Raw genomic sequence first — 27,511 nt, 5'->3', positions numbered from 1 at the left:
AGTTTTGATGTCTTCACTATTATTCTATATCGTAAAAAATAGTAAAAAATAAAGAAAAACCCTTGAATGAGTAGGTGTGTCCAAACTTTTGACTGATCCTGTACACACATATATATACAGTGGGGCAAAAAAAGTATTTAGTCAGCCACCAATTGTGCAAGTTCTCCCACTTAAAAAGATGAGAGAGGCCTGTAATTTTCATCATAGGTACACTTCAACTATGACAGACAAAATGAGAAACAAAATCTGGAAAATCACATTGTAATATTTTTAATGAATTTATTAGCAAATTATGGTGGAAAATACGTATTTGGTCACCTACAAACAAGCAAGATTTCTGGCTCTCACAGACCTGTAACTTCTTCTTTAAGAGGCTCCTCTGTCCTCCACTCATTACCTGTATTTAATGGCACCTGTTTGAACTTGTTATCAGTATAAAAGACACCTGTCCACAACCTCAAACAGTCACACTCCAAACTCCACTATGGCCAAGACCAAAGAGCTGTCAAAGGACACCAGAAACAAAATTGTAGACCTGCACCAGGCTGGGAAGACTGAATCTGCAACAGGTAAGCAGCTTGGTTTGAAGAAATCAACTGTGGGAGCAACTATTAGGAAATGGAATACATACAAGACCACTGATAATCTCCCTCGATCTGGGGCTCCACGCAAGATCTCACCCTGTGGGGTCAAAATGATCACAAGAACGGTGAGCAAAAATCCCAGAACCACACAGGGGGACCTAGTGAATGACCTGCAGAGAGCTGGGACCAAAGTAACAAAGCCTACCATCAGTAACACACTACGCCGCCAGGGACTCAAATCCTGCAGTGCCAGACGTGTCCCCCTGCTTAAGCCAGTACATGTCCAGGCCCATCTGAAGTTTGCTAGAGAGCATTTGGATGATCCAGAAGAAGATTGGGAGAATGTCATATGGTCAGATGAAACCAAAATATAACTTTTTCATAAAAACTCAACTCGTCGTGTTTGGAGGACAAAGAATGCTGAGTTGCATCCAAAGAACACCATATCTACTGTGAAGCATGGGGGTGGAAACATCATGCTTTGGGGCTGTTTTTCTGCAAAGGGACCAGGATGACTGATCCGTGTAAAGGAAAGAATGAATGGGGCCATGTATCGTGAGATTTTGAGTGAAAACCTCCTTCCATCAGCAAGGGCATTGAAGATGAAATGTGGCTGGGTCTTTCAGCATGACAATGATCCCAAACACACCGCCCGGGCAACGAAGGAGTGGCTTCGTAAGAAACATTTCAAGGTCCTGGAGTGGCCTAGCCAGTCTCCAGATCTCAACCCCATAGAAAATCTTTGGAGGGAGTTGAAAGTCTGTGTTGCCCAGCAACAGCCCCAAAACATCACTGCTCTAGAGGAGATCTGCATGGAGGAATGGGCCAAAATACCAGCAACAGTGTGTGAAAACCTTGTGAAGACTTACAGAAAACATTTGACCTCTGTCATTGCCAACAAAGGGTATATAACAAAGTATTGAGATAAACATTTGTTATTGACCAAATACTTATTTTCCACAATAATTTGTAAATAAATTCATTAAAAATCCTACAATGTGATTTTCTGGATTTGTTTCTTCTCATTTTGTCTGTCATAGGTGAAGTGGACCTATGATGACAATTACAGGCCTCTCTCATCTTTTTAAGTGGGAGAACTTGCACAATTGGTGGCTGACTAAATACTTTTTTGCCCCACTGTATATATATATATATATATATATGCAGTGTGATTATTGTAAAGCTTTTGGACATTTTAAAGTTTTTGCTGAAGGGAGAAGCCGAGATGTTCAAGTTGTGGAAAATACTGTTATCATGTGTTTTAAAAGTGTTGAAAATATGACCTTTTGCAATTGTGGTGGGAACCATGAAGCCACGTCTTTGGAATGCCTAACAAGGGTGGAAGAGAATGAGGTGGCCAAAGTCAGGGCTGTCCAGAGCATTTCATATGCAGCTGCTGTTAAAAGGGTTGATGGTTCGATTGGTGCTTCTGAAGAATCCATAGTGGTGGATAGGCCTTCACTGGAGGCTGCAGGGGTTGCCGTTCAACAGCAGGACCCAGATATGTTCAAAGTTAAGAAGGTGGACTTTGCAGCCTTTATAGCTATGATGATTAATGGTACTGCCATTGGGGAGAGGAAGTCCAGGAAAATAGACATAATTGTGACTGTTTGAGGTTGTGGACAGGTGTCTTTTATACTGATAACAAGTTGGTTGCTGGGACTGAAAGACTTCTCGGCGGAGGAGTTGCATGGAGTATTATCACAAGCCGTACCACCCTCTCACGTTATAGAGCCTGAGAAGGGAAATATGGAGATTTGAAGGAAGGAGGAAGTGGGAGTTTTAGTTTTGTCAATATGTTTTTTATTGTTTTATTTTGGGTGGATTAAGTTCGTTTTCCCAATCACGTATGGGTTTTATTTTTACTTTGTTTTTTTCAACCCTGTCCAGTTGGTGGCGGTAATACACATTTTTGGGTTGTAGTCTGCCATAAACCCCACAGAAGAATAAGTGGGATTTACAGTAGTAGCAAAGATTTTTACAACTAAACTAAGATAGACCCTAGCCTGTCGTTTCAAACCGGAACAAATGAGTCATCGTGGGCAGTACAAACAACGAGATGGGCTAGATCCTAATTGGCGCGGTCTAGCATTATCTGCATATTTCAGTTAGGGAACGCCTAATTCTTTGAAGTGCGCGTGTGCAATAATTTAATTCACGTTTGTTCTCCTAAACAACGCACTTTTTCTCAAACTTCTGCAAAGGGTAAAGTAAAAAACTGTCCAATCTGTTCATACCATATTCTAGTTTAGGGAACAGAAACTGTATTGAAATCAAACGTCGCATCGATGTGCAGAACCTCAGTCAAAATCCATCTCGTTCCATCCTCTCCCACTGCCGACCAGTGGGCTTCCTCCCACTACCATATTTGGCTATTAGTGGAACTGTCAACCAGAAGCTTCACATTTATACATCCGGTGAAATATCTGTCCCATCGTTCTATCTGTGGTAGCCGCGCACATCCCTTGTCCAACTCATCACGACACACACAGACCTCCAGCAGCATGTGAGTCGACAGGTTGTGCACACAGAGGAAGTCGACAGAAATGTTTATAGCTAAATAGATTTGCTAATAATAATATCTAGCAGGCAAAGGCACTCAGACTACGCCATGTCAAATACAACAATTGCAAATACCGGCTTTCAAAGCAGGATATGTCGGTAGACTGATATTTAACTCGCAGTTGGTTAACTCGACCAAAAAAAAAAAACTTGTTGGGAGTTATCAGGGTAAGTGTAAATACCTGTGTGAATTTAACAAGCAATTGTGTTTTATTTCACAGCCAGCTCAACTTTAACGTAATTCTAGATAGCCTACTGTACATTGAGCTTTTACCTGCTGGTTGGCTAACGTAACGTTAGCCAGTTCTTCCTGGCAGCGCACTTCACTTGCTTAGCTAGCAGCTAGCTATCTAACGTCAGTTGGCCAGTAACGATAAAGACAAGGAAGTATACAGTGTACTGTACAGTCAGCTAACTTTTGCTTATTGTTGTCCATTTTTTAAAATTCAAATTTTGCTTTCATGAATGTACACGTCAAAAAAACACATTTCCTTAGTTGAAGTTTGTCAGGAAATGTCTCCAGACGGAGGACATGATCATTCTTATTTAGCACCAAGACTATTATTGCAATAATGATACAATAAATAAGCCTCAAGCACGAATTTAGCCAGCTACCGATTACGCCGAGACTCAGATGTTTTACTATAAAATGCAGCTATACCAAACAAAACACAGATTTCAAAGTTTAACCAACCATAGAACTCTATGCACAATTTGAGGACTACATTTAATGCTGCATATGTAACTTTTTGGGCGACCCGATTAAATTCACATAAAAATGAAAGTAATAGATCTAGAACCAATTCACGTCATGAGGTTTTTCATTACGCCACACGTCATTTTCTTGACGTACTGATCAGACAAGTTTTACTTTTTTTTAAACTTAACTAGGCAACTCCGTTAAAGAACAGATTCTTATTTACATGGCGACTGATGCCCAGCAACACTGGGCCAATTGTGTGCCGCCCTACGGGACTCCCAATCACAGCCGGTTGTGATTCAGCCTGGAATGGAACCAGGGTCTGTAGTGACGCCTCTAGCACTGAGATGCAGTGACTTAGACAGCTGCTCCACTCGAGAGCCCCAAAAGATGTGTAATTAAACCAATATGGACCACAGCCCATTGTTTCAAGTGGGAACAAATTAGTCATAGTGGGCAGAGCCAAGCATGAGCTAGCGACATCCTATTGGCAAGTTAAAGCATTTATTCTCACATTCCGGTTAGGGAACGCCTACTCCGTGAAGTGTGCAATAACTCAGTTTGCTTTTGCACCCCTTCTAAACAACGCCATTTTTAAAAACTGGCAAAGAATAATGTTTACAAAATGTAGTCCACTTTGTAACATATTTTAGTTTTGATAACATATGTTATCATCAATGTTGACATCAAATGACATCAAATGTTGAATCGATGAGAACATTTTCAGAATGTCGGCCAAAATCTATCTCGTTTCATCTTCTTTTTCACTCACTACCATATTTGGCAGTGAGTGAAAAAGCCAAGTGGATGCTTCCAGTGAAATATCTGTCCCATTGTTCTATCTGTGAGTGTAGTGTTTGTAGCACAATATTGAGGAGAGCCTGTCTCTTCAGAGAGCATATTTATTTTAGGAGATATTACCTTTTCATTCAAGGATAAATCTATTGTTACAGGTGATAATAGAACATGTTTAGTTTTACCAACTAATGCAAGTCAAGCGAGCTTGCACTGCAGAGCAGCTAAAAGCTAGGCTAGGTTGAAGATACCGTTGTAGCTAGCAACCTCCACCTAAACAATTATAATAATAAACAAATATCATTACCATCAAACTTAAATGGGAGGCAACAGTCATAATATAATTGGCTTAAACAGCCAAAGTGTATTATTTAACATTACTGTTAGACTAGTACTTACTTATAGAAATGTGTAATTGTTTAGAAATTGCTAGCTATAAAGCCATCACCGAAAACCACATTTTCATCTTTTTGTAACTTCCTGTTCTCCGACGAACTCTGGCTGGACTGAAGACAAGGCAGCGGTTTACATGGTACAATGATTCTCTACACTGTACTTGCTTGTTTTGTCACATAAACTAAAATTAGTCAAACTATATGAATTTTAGCAACCAGGAAATGGCGAAGCGATTTCCACAGTGTGTCTTTAACAATTTCCATTAAATAAAAAATATAAAAAACATTTACAGGAAGAACTGTGCAGATACAAAGTCTGGTCAAAGATAGCCCAATAGTAAACAAAGAAGGTAGCATATTTCAACCCTGCAGGCGCTACACAAAACGCAGAAATAAAATATAAAACATGCATTACCTTTGACGAGTATCTTTATGTTTGCACTCCGAATTAGTCCCATAAACATCACAATTGGTCCTTTTCTTCGATTAATTCCGTCCATATATATCCAAATGTCCATTTATTTGATGCGTTTGATCCAGAAAAAAACTGCTTCCAAAAAATGCAACGTCACTACAAAATATTTCAAAAGTTGCCTATAAACTTTGCCAAAATATTTCAAACTACTTTTGTAATACAACTTTAGGTATTTTTAAACGTTAATAATCAATCAAATTGTTGACGGATCTATCTGAGTTCAATACAGGAAGATAACAAACCATGCTACTTTTCACATCTTGCGCAACTCAGTGTTACCCAGTTCCTAGATGGCCTACTTCTTCATTGCACAAATTAACATCCTCAACCAAATTCCAAAGACTGGTGACATCCAGTGGAAGCGGTAGGAACTGAAAACAGGTTCCTAAGAAATATAATTTGCCAATGAGAACTCGGTGAACAGACAGAGACCAAAAAAAATAATTCTCAACGGTTAGTCCTCTGGGTTTTGCCTGCTACATAAGTTCTGTTATACTCAGACATGATTCAAACAGTTTTAGAAACTTCAGAGTGTTTTCTATCCAAATCTACTAATAATATGCATGTCTTATTCCTGGCATGAGTAGCAGGAAGTTGAAATTGGGCACGCTATTTATCCAAAAGTGAAAATGCTGCCCCCTATACCTTAAGAAGTTAAACATCAAAATCAATAGTTTTCTGTTTGGGTGTACATTTTAAAGTGAAAAACCAGAGTGGAATTGCCCATAGCTATCTCACAGTACTTGGTGATTTAAATATTCTCTGGGTTATCCCCATAAATGTTCCACTGTGTAAGGCTAGTGTAAGGTGAATCTGATGCCCTGCCTTCGGTAGCAATGGGGACAGTGGGATACTGCCCTGTAAAGGTGCTGTTCTATGTATGATACAGTAAACTGAGATCATGACTCTCTGTGGTCCCTCCAGATTGCATTGCACTTAAGTTATTGCTTTGATTGGATGGCATTGTATTTACAGTTGAAGTCAGAAGTTTACATACACTTAGGTTGGAGTCATTAAAACTCGTTTTTCAACCACTCCACAAATTTATTGTAACAAACTATCGCTTTGGCGAGTCGGTTAGGACATCTTTTTTGTGCATGACACAAGTAATATCTCCAACAATTTTTTACAGACAAATTATTTCACTTAGAATTCACTATCACAATTCCAGTGGGTCAGATGTTTACATACACTAAGTTGACTGTGCCTTTAAACAGTTTGGAAAATTCCAGAAAATGTCATGGCATTAGAAGCTTCTGATAGTCTAATTTGAGTCAATTGGAGGTGTACCTGTGGATGTATTTCAAGGCCTACCGTCAAACACAGTGCCTATTTGCTTGACATTATGGGGAAAATCAAAATAAATCAGCCAAGACCTCAGAAAATAAAATTGGAGACCTCCCCTAGTCTGGATCATCCTTGGGAGAAATTTCCAAACACCTGAAGGTACCATGTTCATCTGTACAAACAATAGTACGCAAGTATAAACACGATGGGACCACGCAGTTGTCATACCGCTCAGGAAAGAGACACTTTGTCTCCTAGAGATTACATTTACATTTAGAGATGAATGTACTTTGGTGCGAAAAGTGCAAATCCATCCCAGAACAACAGTAAAGGACCTTGTAAAGATGCTGGAGGAACAGGTACAAAAGTATCTACGTTCACAGTTAAACAAGTCCTATATCAACAAAACCTGAAAAGCCGCTCCGCAAGGAAGAAGCCACTGCTCCAAAACCGCCATAAAAAAGCAAGACTACAGTTTGCAACTGCACATGGGGACAAAGATTGTACTTATTGGAGAAATGTTCTCTGGTCTGATGTAACAAAAATATAACTATTTGGCCATAATGACCATCATTATGTTTGGAGGAAAAGGGGGGAGGCTTGCAAGCCGAAGAACGCCATCCCAACCGTGAAGCACGGGGGTGGCAGCATCATGTTGTGGGGTGCTTTGCTGAAGGAGGGACTGGTGCACTTCACAAAATAATGGCATCATGAGGAAGGAAAATTATGTGGATATATTGAAGCAACATCTCCAGACATCAGTCAGGAAGTTAAAGCTTGGTCGCAAATGGGTCTTCCAAATGGACAATGATCCCAAGCATACTTCCAGAGTTGTGGCAAAATGGCTTAAGAACAACAAAGTTGAGGTATTGGAGTGGCCATCACAAAGCCCTGACTTCAATCCAATAGAAAATATGTGGACAGAACTGAAAAAGCTTGTGTGAGCAAGGAGGCTTACAAACCTGACTCAGTTACACAAGCTCTGTCAGGAGGAATGGGCCAAAATTCACCCAAATTATTGTGGGAAGCTCGTGGAAGGCTACCTGAAACGTTTGACTCAAGTTAAACAATTTAAAGGCAATGCTACCAAATACTAATTGAGTCCATGTAAACTTCTGACCCACTGGGAATGTGATGAAAGAAATAAAAGCTGAAATAAATCACTCTACTATTATTCTGACATTTCACATTCTTAAAATAAAGTGGCGATCCTAAGACAGGGACTTTTTACTAGGATAAAATGTCAGGAATTGTGAAACTGAGTTTAAATGTATTTGGCTAAGGTGTATGTAAACTTCCGACTTCAACTGTATATTCAATCTCATGGCTGTCTTACAGGAGCTGAATGGCCTCTGTGGTGGCCTCTGTTGTGACTGTGAAAACAGAGAAGCGACCAGCTCATGCTGATACTCAGGATGTTGACTCCAACACCAAAAAACCCAGGTATCAAAAACTGATATGACTAGCCTACATTTAGTACTCTGTTCCTCTTTATATGCCAATGCATTATCAATATCAGACTAGTCAGGAACTTTTTCTCATAGTTTCTGTTTTTAAACCCATTCTTTACGTTTTCAGCCTAGGTTTGAGTTTGAACAGCAGCCAAGTAAACTTGCCATGATTTGTTTAACCTTCATGTTGTCTAAGGATTTGGGAACCATCAATGGAACCATCACTCAATCTCTGCCTGCCCCAAAGGAAACTGCTGCCCAGCCTGAAGACCAAGCGGGCGCCCGAGCTGGTCCTAGTTATTGGTACAGGGGTGAGTTCAGCTGTGGCCCCTCAGGTCCCCGCGTTGCGCTCCTGGAAGGGTTTGATCCAGGCCTTGTTGGATGCGGCCAACGACTTTGACCTCCTCGAGGAAGAGGAGAGTAGGCGTTTTCAGAAGAGCCTGCAGGAGGACAAGAACCTAGTCCACGTGGCTCATGACCTCATCCAGAAGCTCTCTCCGGTAAGGCTTCCCCGCTCCTGTGCACACACATATAGCCAGATGTAGACAGCACACTGTCGCCAGCTGGTTGAGACACACCAGTGACTTTCATTGTAAACTTTCCTTTATTGGGATTTGTAATCATAGTGGGAATGACAGTGGCAAGGAGTCAGCATAGTTCAATGTTTTTATCTAAATTCTAAAATGTTTGATTCAGGTTTTTCAACCTGTGTTCTGTGTAAAAGGTGATGCCCTAACCTTAAGTACAGCACTGATGGATTACTACAACACGTCATCATGCAATTCCTTGTTTTCAAAGCCACACAAGTTGACTCAACCAGTTCTGGCACTCAGGTTAATTTAAACAGGACTTTTAAGGCCTGTTATTTGATTCGCTAGATGAAGAAATCCCTCCAGTGAATAACCTCCCATTGATTTCTCTCAATAGGTCAACGAATCAGTGGACCGTGACTAAATTACAGAGAAATTCAAGGGGAAATATTTTTAGATTTCGGTACCGGCCCGTATCCCCTTCATACCATGTCGGATCAAACCTTAACCGGTTCTTAATACCATCTGCCTTCAGTGTTGGTCATGTCTCATTGCACCGTTCAGATTGCTTAAACATGCTTTGTTTCAGCAGCCCACCTGTTGTCACAAAAGGAACCAACTGCCCAGTGTGGGTTTGTTTATCCATTGCTTTTATTCCAGGTTCACAATCATGCAGATCAGGTGATTACACCGCCATGGACCCTGTGGCAAATATTTTTCTGTTCTTAAAAGGCGGTGGTGCGCCACAGGCCTCTGTACATGTTCAGCATCTTATCAGAACAGGGCACGCAATTGTAGCGGAACATAAAACTATTGAATAACGAATTATAGATGTATGGCGCTTACGATATGAAGTAGCCTGAATCTCACATTTTTTTTAGAACCTAGTATTAGAGGTCGACAATTATGATTTTTCAACGCCGATTCCGATACCAAAAGGGACCCCAAAAAAAAGCTGATACCGATTAATCGGCCGATTTTAGAAATAAATAAAAATATATATATAATAATAGTAAATAAATAAAAATATTTGTAATAATGACAATTACAACAACACTGAATGAACACTTATTTTAACTTAATATAATACATCAATAAAATCAATTTAGTCTCAAATAAATAATGAAACATGTTCAATTTGGTTTAAATAATGCAAAAACAAAGTGTTGGAGAAGAAAGTAAAAGTGCAGTATGTGCCATGTAATAAAGCTAACGTTTAAGTTCCTTGCTCAGAATATATGAGAGCTGGTGGTTCCTTTTAACATGAGTCTTCAATATTCCAAGGTAAGAAGTTTTAGGTTGTAGTTATTATAGGACTATGTCTCTATACTATTTGTATTTCATATACCTTTGACTATTGGATGTTCTAATAGGTACTTTATTGCCAGCCTAATCTTGGGAATTGATAGGCTTGAAGTCATAAACAGCGCAATGCTTGAAGCACAGAGAAGAGCTGCTGGCAAATGCAGGAAAGTGCTGTTTGAATGAATGCTTACGAGCTTGCTGCTGCCTACCACTGCTCAGTCAGACTGCTCTATCAAATCATAGACTTAATTATAATATAATAACACACAGAACTACGAGCCTTGGGTCATTAATATGCTAAAACAAAACGTTTATTCTTTCAGTGAAATACAGAACCGTTCCATATTTTATCTAACGGGTGGCATCCCTAAGTCTAAATATTGCTGTTACATTGCACAACCTTCAATGTTATGTCATAGTTATGTACAATTTTGGCAAATTAATTACGGTCTTTGTTAGGAAGAAATGTTCTTCACACAGTTCGCAACGAGCCAGGCAGCCCAAACTGCTGCATATACCCTGACTCTGCTTGCACAAGAACGCAAGAGAAGAGAATTTCTATTTCCCTAGTTAATAGAAATTAATGTTAGCAGGCAATATTAACTAAATATGCAGGTTTAAAAATATGTATTGATTAAGAAAGGCATTGACGTTTATGGTTAGGTACACATTGGTGCAATGACAGTGCTTTTTTTTTGCGAATGCGCTTGTTTTTTTGCGAATGCGTTTGGCGAAGTAGGCTGTGATTCAATGATAAATTAACAGGCACCATGTCGATTATATGCAACGCAGGACAAGCTAGATAACTACACATGGTTGATGATATTACTAGGTTAACTAGTGATTATGATAAGATAGTTTTTTATAAGATAAGTTTAATGCTAACTAGCACCTTACCGTGGCTCCTTGCTGCACTCGCCTAACAGGTAGTCAGCCTGCCAGTCTTCTCGTGGAGTGCAATGTAATCGGCCATAATCAGTGTCCAAAAATGCAGATTACCGATTGTTATGAAAACCGAATCGGCCCCAATTAATCGGCCATTCCGATTAATCGTCCGACCTCAACCTAGTATGCTGAAAGTGTAAAGAGAAAGAAACGCATTGAAAAGAGGACTCTCGTAGAGTGTAGACACAGAAATTTGTCATGGCTTCACCTTGTCTTTTAGTCACATTGTTTCCCACCGTGCACAGATGTCAATTCAACGTCTATTCCATGTTGGTTCAACATAATTTCATTCAACCAGTGTGTGCCCACTGGGTGCTTGTTCACAGAACAGCTGAAGAGAACCACGGCTTCTGTCCCTCATCACAAGAAGGGATCAAATACCGGGTGGGACACAGCAGTTTAACCCAATGGTATTGGTGCTATAACGAGAGCAATCCAAACAATGTAAATAACTGTGGATTAGTGCTGTGTTTTGGCCCGTAATGTCAGTTAATGAGCCTAATCTGAAGGTTAGAATCAGCATGTTTGTGACCTAAATCCTTTCCTGCTGTCGTTGAATGACCTAGGCAAAATACTAAGGACAGTTATTACAACTTTCCCTGTTTAGAACCAGGTTAGTTGAAAACAACTCAACTTTAGTGTCTCATCCGAGGCGATATCAATCTCAGGATAGGAGCATGATACTACTTTACCTTATTTGGTCATTACATAAGTCCTCAAACAAAAGGAAAATGCATTCGGTGTAGAAGTCAACAGCAGGGTGAGTGGGTAGCTAGATGCATGCTCTTGGTGATAATGACTTCCTTCCTGTGAAAAGGGATCCTGTTAGTTAATTTGCCCACTAGATCTCTAATCTCTGGACAGTCCAGCAGTCGGCCAGGCAGCTCGCTTGTGCTGTGTGCGCTAAGCTCACCTCGACAGTGCTATTCATAGCGGGCCAGCCCTTCTCCTTTGTTTTCCTACAACCACTGTCAGGTATAGTGTGCAATCGGCGTAGCTCTGAGTAATGAGATTTATCCATTACAGACAGCCATAATCGCATGGCTACTCAAACAGCCTGCCCTCTAACTCTCTGCTCCATAGCAATTAGACTCACCGTGTACAGCAACTGTTTACATGTCCCTGCTACTGATGGAAAAACATTTTCAATACTATAACAACCAGTCATAAATGCTTTATTGTACCTTTTAAAAACCTGAACATGCTTTTCTAAATGGTCTCCCTCCTAGTAGTTAAGTACCAGCGGTATAATCTGTATAATCAATACACACCCACTAACCTCTAATTGTGCTTCTGCCCGATCATTGCAGAGAACAGGCAATGTGCGGTCTACCTTCTTCAAGGACTGCCTGTACGAGGTGTTTGACGATCTGGAGTGTAAGATGGAGAACGCGGGGAAGCACCTTCTCCGCTCCGTACTACAGTTGATGGAGAGTGGAGCGCTGGTTCTCACCACCAATTTTGACAACCTGCTGGAGATCTACGCAGCCCACCAGGGATCGAAGCTGGAGTCTCTGGACCTAACCGACGAGAAGAAGGTAAAAACTGATCCTTTTCCTTTTGGAAAGATCTCTATAGTCATGGCCTTGTGTGCTCTTTAGGGCCAAATTCTAAATTGTGTGTACATAATTTTCACTGCAATAACACATCATGGATGGATGTCAATTGGGGATTTACCAGAAAATACACTATATGGCTAAAAGTATGCTCGTCGAACATCTCATTCCAAAATCATTGGAGTTGGTAATAATATAATAATAATATATGCCGTTTAGCAGACGCTTTTATCCAAAGCGACTTACTTGTGTGCATACATTCTACGTATGGGTGGTCCCGGGAATCGAACCCACTACCCTGGCGTTACAAGCGCCATGCTCTACCAACTGTGCTACAGAAGGTCCCCCCCCTTTTGTTGCTATAACAACCTCCACTCTTCTGAGAAGGCTTTCCACTAGATGATGGAACATTGTTGCGGAGACTTGCTTCCATTCAGCCACGAGCATTAGTGAGGGTTGGCCGACTAGACCTGGCTCGCAGTTGGCTTCCCAATTCATCCCAAAGGTGTTCAATGTGGTTGAGTTCAGGGCTCTGTGCAGGGCAGTCAAGTTCTTCCACACCGATCTCGACAAACCATTTCTGTATGGACCTCACTTTATGGACAGAGGCATTGTCATGCTGAAACAGGAAAGGGCCTTCCCCAAACTGTTGCCACAAAGTTGGAAGCACAGAATCGTCTAGACTGTCGGATTGACAGATGGTGAAGCGTGATTCATCCCTTCACTGCTCCAGAGTCCAATGTCGGCTAGCTTTACAACACTCCACCCAATGCTTGCCATTGTGCATGGTGATCCTAGGTTTGTGTGCGGCTGCACGGCCATGGGAACCCATGTCATGAAGCTACTGACTAACAGTTCTTGTGCTGACATTGCTTCCAGAGGCAGTTTGAACTCAATAGTGAATGTTGCAACCGAGGACAGACGATTTTTACGTGCTTCAGCACTCTGCGGTCCCGTTCTGTGAGCTTGTGTGGCTTACCACTTAACGGTTGAGCCATTGTTGCTCCTAGACGTTTCCACTTCACAATAACAGCACTTAACGTTGACACTTCACTAAGCTCTTCAGTACAGGCCATTCTACTGCCAATGTTTGTTTATGGAGATTTCATGGCTGTGTGCTCGATTTTATGCACCTGTCAGCAGTGGGTGTGGCTGAAATAGTCAATCCACTAATTTGAAGGGGTGTCCACCTAGTTTGTCATGTAGTGTATTATTTATGCAATGCAGATATAGCCTCTGTTGCAGAAGCCACACTAGCATACCACTTCGCTCTGAAGCAGTTGGGTGTGAACATTTCAATTAAATTGGGATTTATCGTTTTGAAAAAATCCCTAACTGAAAAAGAAATTCCCCACAAAATTAAAATCACAGTGGAGTTATCACAAAACTACCACTAACAGGTCCCAATCATCATCATCATCAGAGAGTGAGACAGAGACGTGACAACCGTGAAGTCCTGTATGGCAATACTTAGAGAAGTTAAATGAGAAGGTGGTGAAATGCATGCTTTGTGAGGGGGAATTGAGCTACAGTGGCAGTACAAGTACAATGCTTAACCATTTGAACCGTTGCTGGCAGTAGCGCAGGCCCAGACATTAGACAGGCTCTTCACACCAAAGAAGTGCGATAAGGGACAGAGTGAGAAAATTATAGCGCTGATTACAGAAATTATTGCAGTTGATATGCAGCCATTGTCAATGCTAGAGGATGTCCGCTTCAGTGCCCTGATGGCATAGCTAGAACCAGACTACAAGATGCCATGTCGAAAAACCGTGACGGCCTGGATGAAGAAATTGTATAATGATTGTTCTGCAAGTACAAAGTTTGAGCTCTAAGACGCCCCATAATTGGCATTAACAACATTGTTGGACAACTATGAACACGCTGTCATACATCACTGCAATGAGCCATCACATTGATGAGAAGTGGGACATGAAGCCCCATGTGCTGACCACTGAGAACATGGAGGAGAGGCACACAGCAGAGAACCTAAAAACGTCATTAACTACCATTTGTTGCTGAGTGAGTTGGGGACAGCAGTAAGATGAGCGCCGTATGGTAGCCGGAACTGCATTGGACCAGATCTGCGTTGTAATTCACGTCATTTAATGATTTTTATTCTGAATGTTTAAAGGATAAAAACAATTGCAGTTTAAACATTAAACGTTTTAAAATTGTCATATCTATTTAATAAGCAATATATTGGGCATGTATTCTAAGTGGTATGCAAGTGTGGGCATTGGAACATAGGCTTTGGCCCCCTGTGATCTTCAGATGCCATCAGAGGAAGTAGTTGATGAGACTGAGGGCATGACAGTTTAACTATACTACTTTTCACAGGTTTAGGCTCACAACACAGGGAATGCTTTTGCACATAAAACATTGTTTAAGGCTTATTAAAGGTGAATTCAAGGCAACATATTTGATTCAAAGACCAACATATGTCTTCTAATAGTGTTGCCCTTCTAATATGGTGTCCTTAAACCAGAGAAAGTGGTCAATGCATTGACCTGTGAAGGTATTTTGTCTCTGACAGAAGTAGGATGTAGTTAGTATATGGCAAGGTCAAAGTTTCAAACTTCCAACTGTTGTCAAGGTTTATGGATTAATCTATATTGGTCTTTGATCAGAAATAGGAACTAATATGACAGATTTTTCCTTAAGCAAAATTTATAAACGCTCTTACCTTAGAAGGAACCCAACATGGATTGTTATTTATGTAGACTCGTTGAAAATAATTGATTGATTCACATTTAAGAAGACTCAATTTAATGATTCACATCTATGTATTAAGCCTGCGATATTGACCATCGGGTGTGGTATTTATGCCCTGTCTCCATCAGGACTAACATCCCTGTCTGACATTAGCGGTGTCACTCCCTACCCAGTGAGAACAGGATTTGGTGTGACGGACTGTGAAATGTTTGTGTCCGTACAGGTCCTGGAGTGGGCTCAGGGGAAGAGAAGTCTGAGTGTTTTGCACATTCACGGTGTTTACACGAATCCCAGCGGTATTGTACTGCACCCTGCTGGCTACCAGAATGTACTGAGGAACACGGAGGTCATGGTGAGTGAGGCGGGCAGCCTTTCTAAATTATACCCTGGAAATGTTTCAGCGCTTAGCAGTTGCCGTTTACATTTTTTCAACCAATTTAAGACCCATTGCGTTAATTGTAGTTACGTTAATTCTGTCAGTGTCATAATGCAAACTGAACTCCATTGGTTTGACAGAGGGAGATCCAGAAACTGTATGAGACCAAGTCGTTTGTGTTCCTGGGCTGCGGGCGCACGGTGGATGACACCACCTTCCAGGCTCTGTTCCTGGAGGCGGTCAAACACAAGTCGGACCTGGAGCACTTCATGCTGGTGCGGCGTGAGGACGTGGGAGAGTTCAAGAAGCTGCGGGACAACATGCTAGACAAGGGCATCAAGGTCATCTCTTACGGCAATGAGTATTCCGACCTGCCTGAGTACTTTGAACGGCTGGCCAACGAGATCTGCAACCGCGACGCTGTCACTAACGGCTGGGGTAAAGAAGCCAATTTCAGTGAAATTACTCACTCACTGTATGTTTAGTTATCATACTGTATCCATTTCCTACAATGGATCACTTATTAGTTTGTGGTATGTTACTGAAGTGTAAATCGTAAAACAATTATCTTCTAAGGGCTTGGATCTTATCTTACGGTGATGCTACTGAGGAATTCTATTTTAGTGAGCCGAGTAGCACATTAGCCTGTTTAAACATGAGTAGCTACTTTGTTTGCGCTCGCTATTATTTGTTAATCTGTTGATTTCATTGATTTTCATAGGATCTCCCTCCCAAGAAGAACAGGAAACCCAGAATGGCTTTCATTCACAGAAAAGCCTCCAAGGTTAGGATTGTGTGCTTCTTTGTCGGTGCTCGCATGCAAGAGGCATTTCCCTAAATCCACTTCATTTCATCCTGTTAGAATATACCTATTTATTAAGCTTATATCCAGGCTTTTAGAATATACCTGTTTATTGTGCTTATATCCAGGCATTTCATTAGTGAAAACCTCCTTGGAATTCATACCCCTTACACACAAGTGGCTTACCTATAATGCATGGCAGTCTGTGGTAATATACAGCTGTTGGTCCTCATATTTTATTTCTTCTCTTTCTGCCCAGACTATCCTTCTTGACAGGCACAAAACAGACAGGAGTATCAGTCATTTTCATCCACAGTCTACTTCTACTCAGGTTTCATTGGATCTACTACTACTCCGCCAGGCAAATATGGGCCAGAAGAGACCCATGTTACTATTCTAGTCACCCGCTTATTGTTTTTATTTTAATCTTTACCGGTTGTCATGACAAAGGGAAAGACCCAGCAGGAAAGTAAACTTTTAAAGCAGCTGGCAACCCAATTAGTGTTTCCCTACACCTTAACATCTGGAATAAGATGTTGGAAAGGGCAATGGAAGACTGATGTAGGGATGACATAAGGACAGGTCCCTGACTTGGATTCTAGCTCAACATAATTTGTAACTGAATCCTGTCCTGAATGAATGGCTGGAGAGTCCTGAGGACCTAGCTATGCTAAAGACTCCCTGAATTTGAAGAGAAGCTGGCGTGGCAAAAATGTAGCACAACATATCCACATCAGAGGAGGCTGGTGGAATGCGCTATAGGAGGATGGCTCATTGTAATGGCTTGAATGGAACTGGGTCAAACGTGGTTTTCATATGTTTGATACCGTTCCATTTATTCCAGACATTAATGAGCCTGTCCTCCTATAGCTCTTCCCATCCTCCCCTGTTTAGGATCAACTTTGCAGTCCTCTTATGAAACTGTCAAGTCTCAAAGCATACAGCATCAATAGATGTTAACTATGTAGTCTGAAAATAATGCTTGCCATGCTAACTTGAAAGCAGCTAGTTAAATCTGTGAAGCATGGTAACATGTTGAAGGGTTTTTGAGAATCTTGTCTGCAGGTTCAGCAGTGACTTAGATGAGGCATCTTTAGAGTAACAATCACTTGGCCACTCATGTGCTCAAAAAAAATAGTATACTGTCCTTTATAAGGCTTTTGGATTTTTAATACTGCATGTTTTGTGAAAGCTGTAGGTATTTGTGCTTTAAAAAATAAATAAAACCTTTGGTATCATACAGTGCATTTGGGAAGTTCGGACCCCTGACTCTTTCCACATTTTGTTACAGCCTTATTCTACAATGGATTAAATATTATTTCTACACACAATAACCAAAGCAAAAACAGGTTGACAATTTTGCAAAAGTAAAAAATAATCTTATAGTTATTCAAACCCTTTACTCAGTGCTTTGTTGAAGAACCTTTGGCAGCAATTACAGCCTTGAGTCTTCTTGGGTATGACACTACAAACTTGACACATCTGTAATTGGGGAGTTTCTCCCATTCTTCTCTGCAGATCCTCAAGCTCTGTCAGGTTGGATGGGGAGTGTCGCTGCACAGCTATTTTCTGGTCTCCAGAGATGTTCGATCAGGTTTGGGCTCGGGCTGGGCCACTCAGACTTGTTCCGAAGTCACTCCAACGTTGTCTTGGTGTCATTGGCTTGTTGGAAGGTGAACCTTCGCCCCCAGTCGGAGGTCCTGAGCGCTCTGGAGCAGGTTTTCATCAAGGATCTCTACTTTCCTCTGTTCATCTTTCCCTCGATTCTGACTAGTCTCCCAGTTCCTGCCGCTGAAAAATATCCCCACAGCATGATGGTGCCAGGTTTCCCCCAGACGTGATGCTTGGCATTCAGGCCAAAGAGTTCAATCTTGGTTTCATCAGACCAGAAAATCTTGTTTCTCATGGTCAGTCCTTTAGGTGCCTTTTGGCAAACTCGAAGCAGGCTGTCATGTGCCTTTTTACTGAAGAGTGGCTTCTGCCTAGCCACTACCATTGGTTGAGTACTTCTGGAAGGTTCTCCCATCTCCACAGAGAAACTCTGCAGCTCTGTCAGAGTGACCATTAAGTTCTTGGTCACCTCCCTGACCAAGGCCCTTCTCCCCCAATTGCTCAGTTTGGCTGGGCGGCCTGCTCTAGGAAGGGTCTTGGGTGGTTCCAAACTTCTTTCATTTAAGAATGGAGACTTGTTTTCTTGGGGAGCTGCAATCCTTTCTGAGCTCTATGGACAATTCCTTCGACCTCATGGATTGGTATTTGCTCTGACATACTGTCAACTAGGACCTTATAGACAGGTGTGCCTTTCCAAATCATGTCCCATAAATTGAATTTACCACATGTGGGCTTCAAGTTGTAGAAACAGCTCAAAGATCAGGATGCATCAATTGAGTCTCATAGTAAAGGGTATGAAGTTATTCACATAAGGTCTGTTCATCTTTAAATTAGAACATTTCTAAAATCTGTTTTTGCTATGTTTTGGGGTGGAGATTGAGGGAATAAAATCAATTTTAGAATAGTGGTGGAAAAGTCTGAATACTTCCCGAATGCACTGTACACCAGTTGCCACTCTACTCTTCCTGTTGCAATACTTTTCCATGTTGCCAAGAGATTACATTTTGCCTTTGTTATCCAGACCACACTATCAACATTTATGTTCATGTTCCAAAGTTGGAATTGGAAAACTTATAAACATAAGCTGTAGGTTACATAACTAAATCATAAGTTGTTACAGGCTATCATAGCTTTATTTAGAAGTGTTTACATTCTCAAATTGACATATGGGACTGGAAAAATGTAAGACTTGTCATTTTGACCCTTTTATTTTGTTTTCAAAATGACAAAGGGGTAGAAAGCTGTTGGACTTTTAACCGCAAATGTAACGACCCATGTCTCTTCACCTCTACCAAATTGAACTCTCCAATTCGGAGGAAGGGGGCATAGGGGTCCATCATGGAGAGCGAGAGAAACAAGAGTTACTTAATGTTGTGCAGGCTTATTGATGTTTTCAGCAGACAGACCGTCACCTCTGCAGTGGTGATGCTTCAGGGAGACTGGATAGGCACTATGGTCACTAAGCTTTACTCAGGGACAGGGTGGCTGCTGAAACGTGTCACCTCCAGCAAGCATTCATACCTGCCATTTTCTTATTGAAGTGAAGGGGAAAAAGACAATGCCAGGAAGTGAATTTATTTGATCAGATGGAAATGACTCTTGTTGAACTTCACCGCATCATTTTAAAGCTAAACAAATTTGAGGTACTTTAAACTGTTGGTCCAAATTCAAGAGGATGCAAGAGATCTTAGTGCAATGTTGCTTAAAAAGTCAACCGCCCCGTTCCCAGACGGAGCTGGGAGGAAGCCTGTGAGTTTTGCGTTTGGTGCCATGTGGAGGATCATAGTTAGGATGTGAACTGCAGGACCAGACATCTCAAAGCGCAGTGTTTGTGGTTGGCTTTGTCATGATGGTGGTGAACATAGATGCAGGCAGCAGCCACTCAGGCCTTCATAAGGGCGCGCTCCGCAGGTCATCGTAGGGCTGCCCTGTGATGTAGGTCATTGAGATAGCAGCGCCAACCTGAAGGGAGGAGTGACGCCGGCTTTGCAACCACAAACCACGCAGACTTCTGTTCTTACCGATTAGGATGTCATTAAAAGCTTTGACTTCCATCAAACAATTGTCTCAAAACTTTGACATTCTGTTAACCCATAAGAGTAAGCTGGGGGGGTTCTCAGCTATATGGATGAGGATGAGTTTGAATTTTAAGACCCTTTGAAGTATAGCAATATATACAGTACCAGTCAAAAGTTGACACCTACTCATTCTAGGGTTTATTTTTTACTATTTTCTACATTGTATGAACTCGTGTTTTAAATCAAAGTATTCACCTTGGCATTCTCTCAACCAGCTTCATGAGGTATTCACCTGGAATGCATTTGTGTTTGAGACAGTTAATTGTGTTGTGACATTGTAGGGGTGGTATACAGAATATAGCCCTATTTGGTAAAAGACCAAGTCCATATTACAGCAAGCACAACGACAGTCCATCAGGAAAATTACAAAAAGCATTAAGCTCTATGAAACTGGTTCTCATGAGGACCGCCACAGGAAAGGAAGAACCGGAGTTACCTCTGCAGCAGGACAAGTTCATTACAGTTAACTACACTTCAGATTGCAGTCCAAATAAATGCTTCAAATAGTTCAAGTTAGACACATCAACTGCTCAGAGATTATTCATGGTAAATTTCTGCAAAGAAACCGCTAAAAGGACATCAATAACAAAGAGACTTGCTGGGCCAAGAAACACGAGCAATGGACATTAGACAGGTGGAAATCTGTCCTTTGGTCTGACGAGTCCAAATGTTTGGTTCCAACCTCCATCTTTGTGAGACGCAGAGTATGTGAATGGATGCTCTCCGCATGTGTGGTTCATACTGTGAAACACAGAGGTGGTGGTTTGCTGGTTACACTGTCAGATTTATTTAGAATTCAAGGCGCATGGCTACCACAGCATTCTGCAGCACTCAGTTACGCCATCCTATCATTTTGTTTTTCAATGGGACAATGATCCAAAACACACCCCCAGGCTGGGTAAGGGCTATTTGACCAAGAAGGAGAGTCATGAGGACCTGGCCTCCACAAACACCTGACCTCAACACAATTGAGATGGTTTGGGATGAGTTGGACCGCAGAGACAATGAAAAGCAGCCAACAAGTTCTCAGCATATGTGGGAACTCCTTCAAGACGGTTGGAAAAGCATTCCAGGTGACTACATCATGAAGCTGGTTGAGTGTGGAAAGCACTCATTAAGTCAATGGGTGGCTACTTTGAAGAAACTCACAATATATTTAGATTAGTTTAACACTTTTGGTTACTACATGATTCCATGTGTTATTTTATATAGTGTTGATGTCTTCACTATTATTCTATAATGTAGTAAAAATAAAGTAAAACTTAAATGAGTAGGTGTGTCCAAACTACCTGGTACTGTATATATTTGATTATTTTTGTCCTTACTGCTATTAGCCCATACAAATGGATTAAATAACAGATTCACTACATGGAACAGATGGTCCCAACAAAATATAAAAGTGAAGTTTGTTCTCAAGTGTCTGTCCTATATCTGAGAGATATAAGAAAGATCAGGAAACTTGTTTTATTTTTACATGTGTTTAATGGCTTACAAACCTTGTCATCAATGGTGTCAAACTTGGTGAGAACGATCCCATCAATGAGACGTGGCTTATCAGACATGGAGTGATCAGCCAGCGCCTGGTTAAATTTCACCTGAAAGTAAAGTACAGTGTGGAGTGCAACATGAGACAGCTATGCAAATCAACAAACTGTTACAGTAAGCAGCAGATAGCCTAGAGGTTAAGCAGAGTGGGTGAGTAACGGAAAGGTTGCTGGTTCGAATCCCCAAGCGACTAGGTGATAAATGTGTTGATGTGCCCTTGAGCAAGGCACCTGAACCCTAATTGCTCTTGTAAAGCTCTATAAGAGTGTCTGCCAAATGACTTAAATTCTCATAAAGCTGCACAGGGCGTCCCCTGTCGTCCTGAGGGGGGTGCAGGGAGTTAAGGCGGCGCTGGTGGGTACGCAGCTGCTCCACGGCCCCTGCACGGAATGTGTCACAGGCTGCTATCAGCACGGTGAAACCGTTCTCGATTAGCCAGAAAGAGATCTGCACACAGAGGATGGAGGGTTTCAGTAAATAAAACAATATTTTCCCTGCTGGTTTTTCTGTGGTCTGAATGGGGGCTTACTAGGTTATCTAGGTCACAGGAAAGTCCCAACCAGGACCTGGTTTGGTTAAATGGATGCAACCCAGGTTTAAAATCCCCAGCAATACCAATGTTTTCAATATGATGGATTAACAGGAAAAAAAAACATTGACACACTGGTGGATCTAACCTTGGCCAGGTTGGTGGACTTGCCAACCCCGTTGACCCCACAGAAGGTGATGACGAAGGGCCTGCGCTGGCTCCGAGCCTCCAAGACATCTCTCAGGATGTCCACACGCCGCTTTGGTTGCAGGATCTGGACCAGGGAGTCCTGCAGGGCCCCCTTTACTGTTGATGCCACAGCTAGAGAGAGAGGGGAGGGCTTTATCAGAGCAAGAGGTATACTCTGAACTGTTGTGCAGTGTCTTCGCATCTCTTGGGGGAGAGAAGTCCATCTAGTTCACTTCAATCTCTCCACATGTAAACTCATTCTAATGTGGACTTATTCTATTCTGACTGGCTGGGTGGGTGGAAGACAGTTGTACTCACTAGTGAAGGTACCCATGACTTTGCCCTCCAGTTTCTTGGCTACAGAGTCACAGAGTTGGGAGGCAATTTCAGCTGCTACATTCTTAGCTGCAAAAACAATTGATGACAGAAAATTCAATGAATACAAGTCGACTGTGAAGCTTTCCCCTCAAGTGAACTAGGACATGAACAAATCAAGGTTGGCTAGTTATGTACACTCCCTTATGTATTTATTTGGACAATGAAGATAAAACATTTGTCTCCATACTCCAGCATTTTGGATTTGAGATTAAATGTTTCATATGAGGCGACAGTACAGAATGTCACCTTTTATTTGAGGGTATTTTCATACATGTTTAAGCATATAGAATTGAAAGCACTTTATGCATCTACTCCCCCATTTGAAGTACATGTGGATGCTACCATGATTACAGATAATCATGAATGAATCAATAATGATGAGTGAGAAAGTTAGAGGCACAAAGATCATACCCCCAAGGCATGCGGACCTCTCACCATTACCAATAACAAGGGATGTTAGGAGGGTATGACTAACTTTCTCACTCCTTATTCACAATTCAGGATTATCCGTAATCATGGTAGCATCCACGTGGGTACGCAGCTGCTCCACGGCCCCTGCACGGAATGCGTCACAGGCTGCCATGTTCAAGAACATTATTATTTTCACCATAGGTGAACATTATTTACCATTCTTTTCTATTGTCCACAACATAATCTGTAACACAACAAACTTTAAATGCAGCTAACAAGTTTGTAACTAGATGTCATTGCATGCTAGGAATGTGGGACCAATACTAAACTGGACTACCCCACAAGTGAATTATTTCAAATACGTACGACACCTTCAAATGGAGGGACTAGATCCATAGTGCTTTCATTTCTAAACGTTAAAACATATGTACGAAAATACACCGAAAATAGTAAATATACAGATGATTAACAACGTGAGCATGGCAGTATCCATACCTTGGTTTGAGGTAATATGAAATGAAACATTTGACCTGAAATCCAAAATAATGGAGTATAGAGCCAAATGTAAAGTTTTAGCTTCACAGTCTAAATAAATACATAGGGGAGTGCATGTGTTAAACTGATACTGTAGTGGAGAACAGGAGTCCATACCGATGAGGTGGTCCCTCATCTTGTCCAGAACTGGCTCCATGTCCTCCTGGCTCAGACTCTTGGAACCCACCAGGCCCTTGAGCATCCCAAACATCCCCCATAAGCACCCCTTTTGGGGCTAAAAAAAAATCAAATGGATACTTAAGTCGTCAGGTGCAACAGGGCACAACGTCCCATTCAAAGCTTCCATTCCTTAGCCATGCTTCTTATTATCTGACACATTTAATAATCTAAGGGTCTCACATTTGTTTGCTTGTGTCAGCAACTACCACCTGCTCCACCGCATCTTCCTCCTCTTCCTCGCTGGACTCGTAATCCACAGCGAGCAGGTCACCCTTCATCGAGCTCAGCTGCATCCCCTGGACAACAAGACAAGACTTTATTAAGATGTGCAATTCCTATAAACTAAGCACTTCTACACCACATGGGCCTTATTTATTAAGGTACCAACAGAGCATCCCTGAAGGATAATAGCTCTAGTCTGGTTAAACCAGTGACCACTGCACTCACAATTATTTCACTTTTCAAATAATGTGAGCACAGATATTCACTCTGGTACAACCAGGCAATATTAGCTCTGCTGCTCTCAAACCCAACAGGCACATACCGGGTCAGCTTGAGCATCCAGGACATGGACCCCAGTAGCATGGTCTCCGTTGCCATTGCACTGGCTGTAGTCCAGTTCCTTGGTGCTGCTGCCACCCAAGGTCCACACCCGCTTCTCTTTCCCCTTGGTTTTCTCCTTCACAGGTTTGGGGGACTTACTGGAAAACAAGAGACAACGTGACTTTCCATACTGAAACAACTGTCATTAACATTCCAAATTAGAACTTTAACCACATTGTGTTCCATTCCTCCCCCCACTCACCTGGGCTTTTCTGCAGGTGCCCACATGCGCTTGCGTATAAACTCCTCTCTCTTCTTCTGAATGATCTCCTCCCTGGTTACCATTCTCCACTGTCTTCTGGGCACTGGCTGGAGCCTTGGCTTGTTCCCCTTTCACAGGCTCAGCAGCAGGAGCTGGGGGGAAGATTTCAGAAACTAACCCCTGCCACACAAAACATTATCAATGTCCCCATGAAATTAAAACATGAAAAAAAAAAATGTGGGACTGGTTTCAAACTGAAATTGTGTAAGGAAGAACCATGACAAAGTGCTTGTATTCCAACAAAACCTCCATAATAATCACATTACCCTTACCCTCTTTTTTTGGCATTATTATTCTTCTTGCCACCCTGTTCCTTGCCCTTATCCCCTCCCTTCGTCTCGATCATGGACTTCACAGTTCTGGGATTTCAGGGAAGCATTGAATCTCCTCTTGGAAGTAGGACCTCGAGCTTTGCTGCTCTCCTCCGCCTCACTAGAGCACAACAGGACAGTAACAGAATCAAAGCACGAAGCATTTGACTTGAAGTATTGTGAAATTATATTTTATACAAGTAGCCTACAGGTCCTTGTAGACCTGTGGGATGACAACTCAACAGCTGGTTGTGTGTGAGATTCAGCATAGCAAAATAGTTTGAAAGTATAATATGAATCTCTTTATGCACCATTAGTTCAGCTCTGTATGCAGTATCAGCCCTAAGATGTGAAACTGCTTACCAAAGAAGCATTTTGAAGTCATCCTCAAATGCAAAACAGCTGCTCAACAGTGTACGGGCCCCCTTTTGCTCCAGCTCATTCTTATAGCGATCCCTGAAGTGGAGCTGTACGTCATCTATGAACTTGTCAACATACGTCAGCGTCAGGATTTTTTGAAAACCCACCTGTACAAAAAAAAAAAGAAGACAAACATGGTCAGTTGAGTCCACACCATAGACGGCATGAGAAGCTAACAGTGCTGTACGCTAGTATGGTATTTTCCTTCAGGAAATAGAACTACAGTGCATTATAATCACATTTCTATATGAAACTTACCACAAAAACCAGCTCAAACTCATTATCGAGTTTGTACTTAAGACTCAAGGCATCATGAGTATAGGAATTGTTGCCACTGCGTTCCTGAAACAAAAAAATCAGAGAAGCATTAACATTAGGCTACTCAATACCGTAATACAGATCAGAGGTTTCATCACGGAAATGTAAATATTTCTCATATGTTCTGCACCGAACAAAAATATAAATGCAACATGTAAAGTGTTGGTCCCATGTTTCATGAGCTGAAATAAAAGATCCAAGAAATGTTCCATATGCACAAAAAGCTTATTTCTCTCAAATGTTTGGCACAAATTTGTAAATGCTTGTAAGCATTTCACAGTAAGGTCTACACCGGTTGTATTCGGCACATGTGACAAATAGGATATCAAATCAAATTTTGAGGTCCATTGTTGTGTCATTCATTCTCCACCATCACCTCATCTTTCAGCATGATAATGCACGGCCCATGTCACAAGGATCTCTACACAATTCCTGGAAGCTGAAAATGTCCCAGTTCTTCCATGGCCTGCATACTCGCCAGACATGTCACCCAATGAGCATGTGTGGGATGCTCTGGATCAAAGTGTACTACAGCTTGTTCCAATTTTCGTCAAAATCCAGCAACTGTACACAGCCATTGAAGAGGAGTGGGACAACATTCCACAATCAACAGCCTGATCAACTCTATGTTAAGGAATGTTGCACTGCATGGTGTTCACACCAAATACTGACTCGTTTTCTGATCCAGACCACGCCCCGACCTTTTTTTAAAGTATCTGGTACCAAAAGATGTATTCCCAGTCATGTAAAATCCATAGATTAGGGCCTAATTCACGTATTTCAATTGACGGATTTCGTTATATGAACTGTAATGCAGTACCATCTTTGAAATTGTTGCGTTTATATTTTTGTTCAGTAAAAATATTTGACATCTAACGTTAGCTAGCAACGTGGTAATAGCCTTGCATTTTTGGGATAATCCCACTATGCTGTGCTATTGTCATGTGGCTGGAAAAATAATTTGTGCTCGTGTAACCCCCAGTTCCCAAATCCTCCATGTCATGTCTGTATTACGCAACCATATAGCTAGCTCACTCCTAACATTAGGTAGCTAGCTAACAAGTGCGCTAACTTGACCAAAACATAAATCATATTTAGTTTAGACAAAGAATCATTTACATGTGTATCTACGAAAGCTACCTAGCTAAATTAGCTAGCCAGTTTGTTTACGAAGTGGCGACGCTCTGGCGCATACTGAAAAACAACCATACATACACACCGCTAGGCGGCACGGAAACATGACAGCTGTCCCTTGATTTGAAAGCATCTCTTACCTGAAGGATCACGGAGCGGATCAGCACGTTGACAGGCCCGGTGAATGATTCTGTAACAGCGGTTCCCTGAAAACACCACAACACTATGCCTCCCTTACTGAAGATGGTGAAGAAATCCAGCATCTTGCCACCATGTACACGAGAGAATATACCAAAGTAAAGAAAACAAACACTAACAAAAACGTGAAAAGGAGAACCTTTTAAAAAAAAAACGTAAAAAATAAGTGAGCCGACGAATCTTTTAAGTGCCTTCCACCTCGAGAAGGAAATCTAATCAGGTATACACTATCTGATGAAAAATGTCCTCCCAAGTCTAGCTACCTCCACTAAAACTGCTTCACACATCAGACGCAAGACCAGGAAATAGTCTTCTTCTTCGAGGTTTAATGG

At 41.6% G+C, this 27,511-nt stretch overlaps 1 protein-coding gene, 1 long non-coding RNA gene and 1 pseudogene across 5 annotated transcripts; 1 reads left to right on the top strand and 2 right to left on the bottom strand.

The window, feature by feature from the left end:
* Positions 1-2,999: 2,999 nt before the first annotated feature.
* On the top strand, positions 3,000-19,048 carry LOC118397527 (protein FAM118B-like). Of its 4 annotated transcripts, none has more exons than XM_035792399.2 (8): positions 3,000-3,090; positions 8,137-8,241; positions 8,497-8,749; positions 12,340-12,567; positions 15,524-15,652; positions 15,817-16,114; positions 16,398-16,460; positions 16,738-19,048. In XM_035792399.2, exons 2-8 carry the CDS (start codon positions 8,144-8,146, stop codon positions 16,749-16,751), a joined length of 1,083 nt encoding a protein of 360 aa, XP_035648292.1. In that variant the 5' UTR covers positions 3,000-3,090; positions 8,137-8,143; the 3' UTR covers positions 16,752-19,048. The 4 variants fall into 4 exon arrangements, with proteins under 4 accessions (XP_035648292.1, XP_035648290.1, XP_035648291.1 ...); XM_035792397.2 differs by having other exon boundaries at positions 3,001-3,090; positions 8,446-8,749; XM_035792398.2 differs by having other exon boundaries at positions 3,050-3,314.
* LOC118397528 (uncharacterized) lies at positions 8,617-12,444 on the bottom strand. Its single transcript, XR_004828431.2, has 4 exons — positions 12,309-12,444; positions 11,722-11,836; positions 10,982-11,157; positions 8,617-8,766 (listed from the first exon to the last, which is right to left on the bottom strand). It is a non-coding gene; the product is annotated as an uncharacterized LOC118397528 (long non-coding RNA).
* A 2,112-nt stretch (positions 19,049-21,160) lies between the features above and the next one.
* Positions 21,161-27,476, bottom strand: LOC118396875 (signal recognition particle receptor subunit alpha-like; annotated as a pseudogene).
* Between the last annotated feature and the right edge of the window lie 35 nt (positions 27,477-27,511).

The sequence above is a fragment of the Oncorhynchus keta genome, chromosome 18, assembly GCF_023373465.1.
Source record: "Oncorhynchus keta strain PuntledgeMale-10-30-2019 chromosome 18, Oket_V2, whole genome shotgun sequence".
Classification (NCBI taxonomy): Eukaryota; Metazoa; Chordata; class Actinopteri; order Salmoniformes; family Salmonidae; genus Oncorhynchus; species Oncorhynchus keta.
This window is presented reverse-complemented; position numbering and strand designations above follow the sequence as displayed.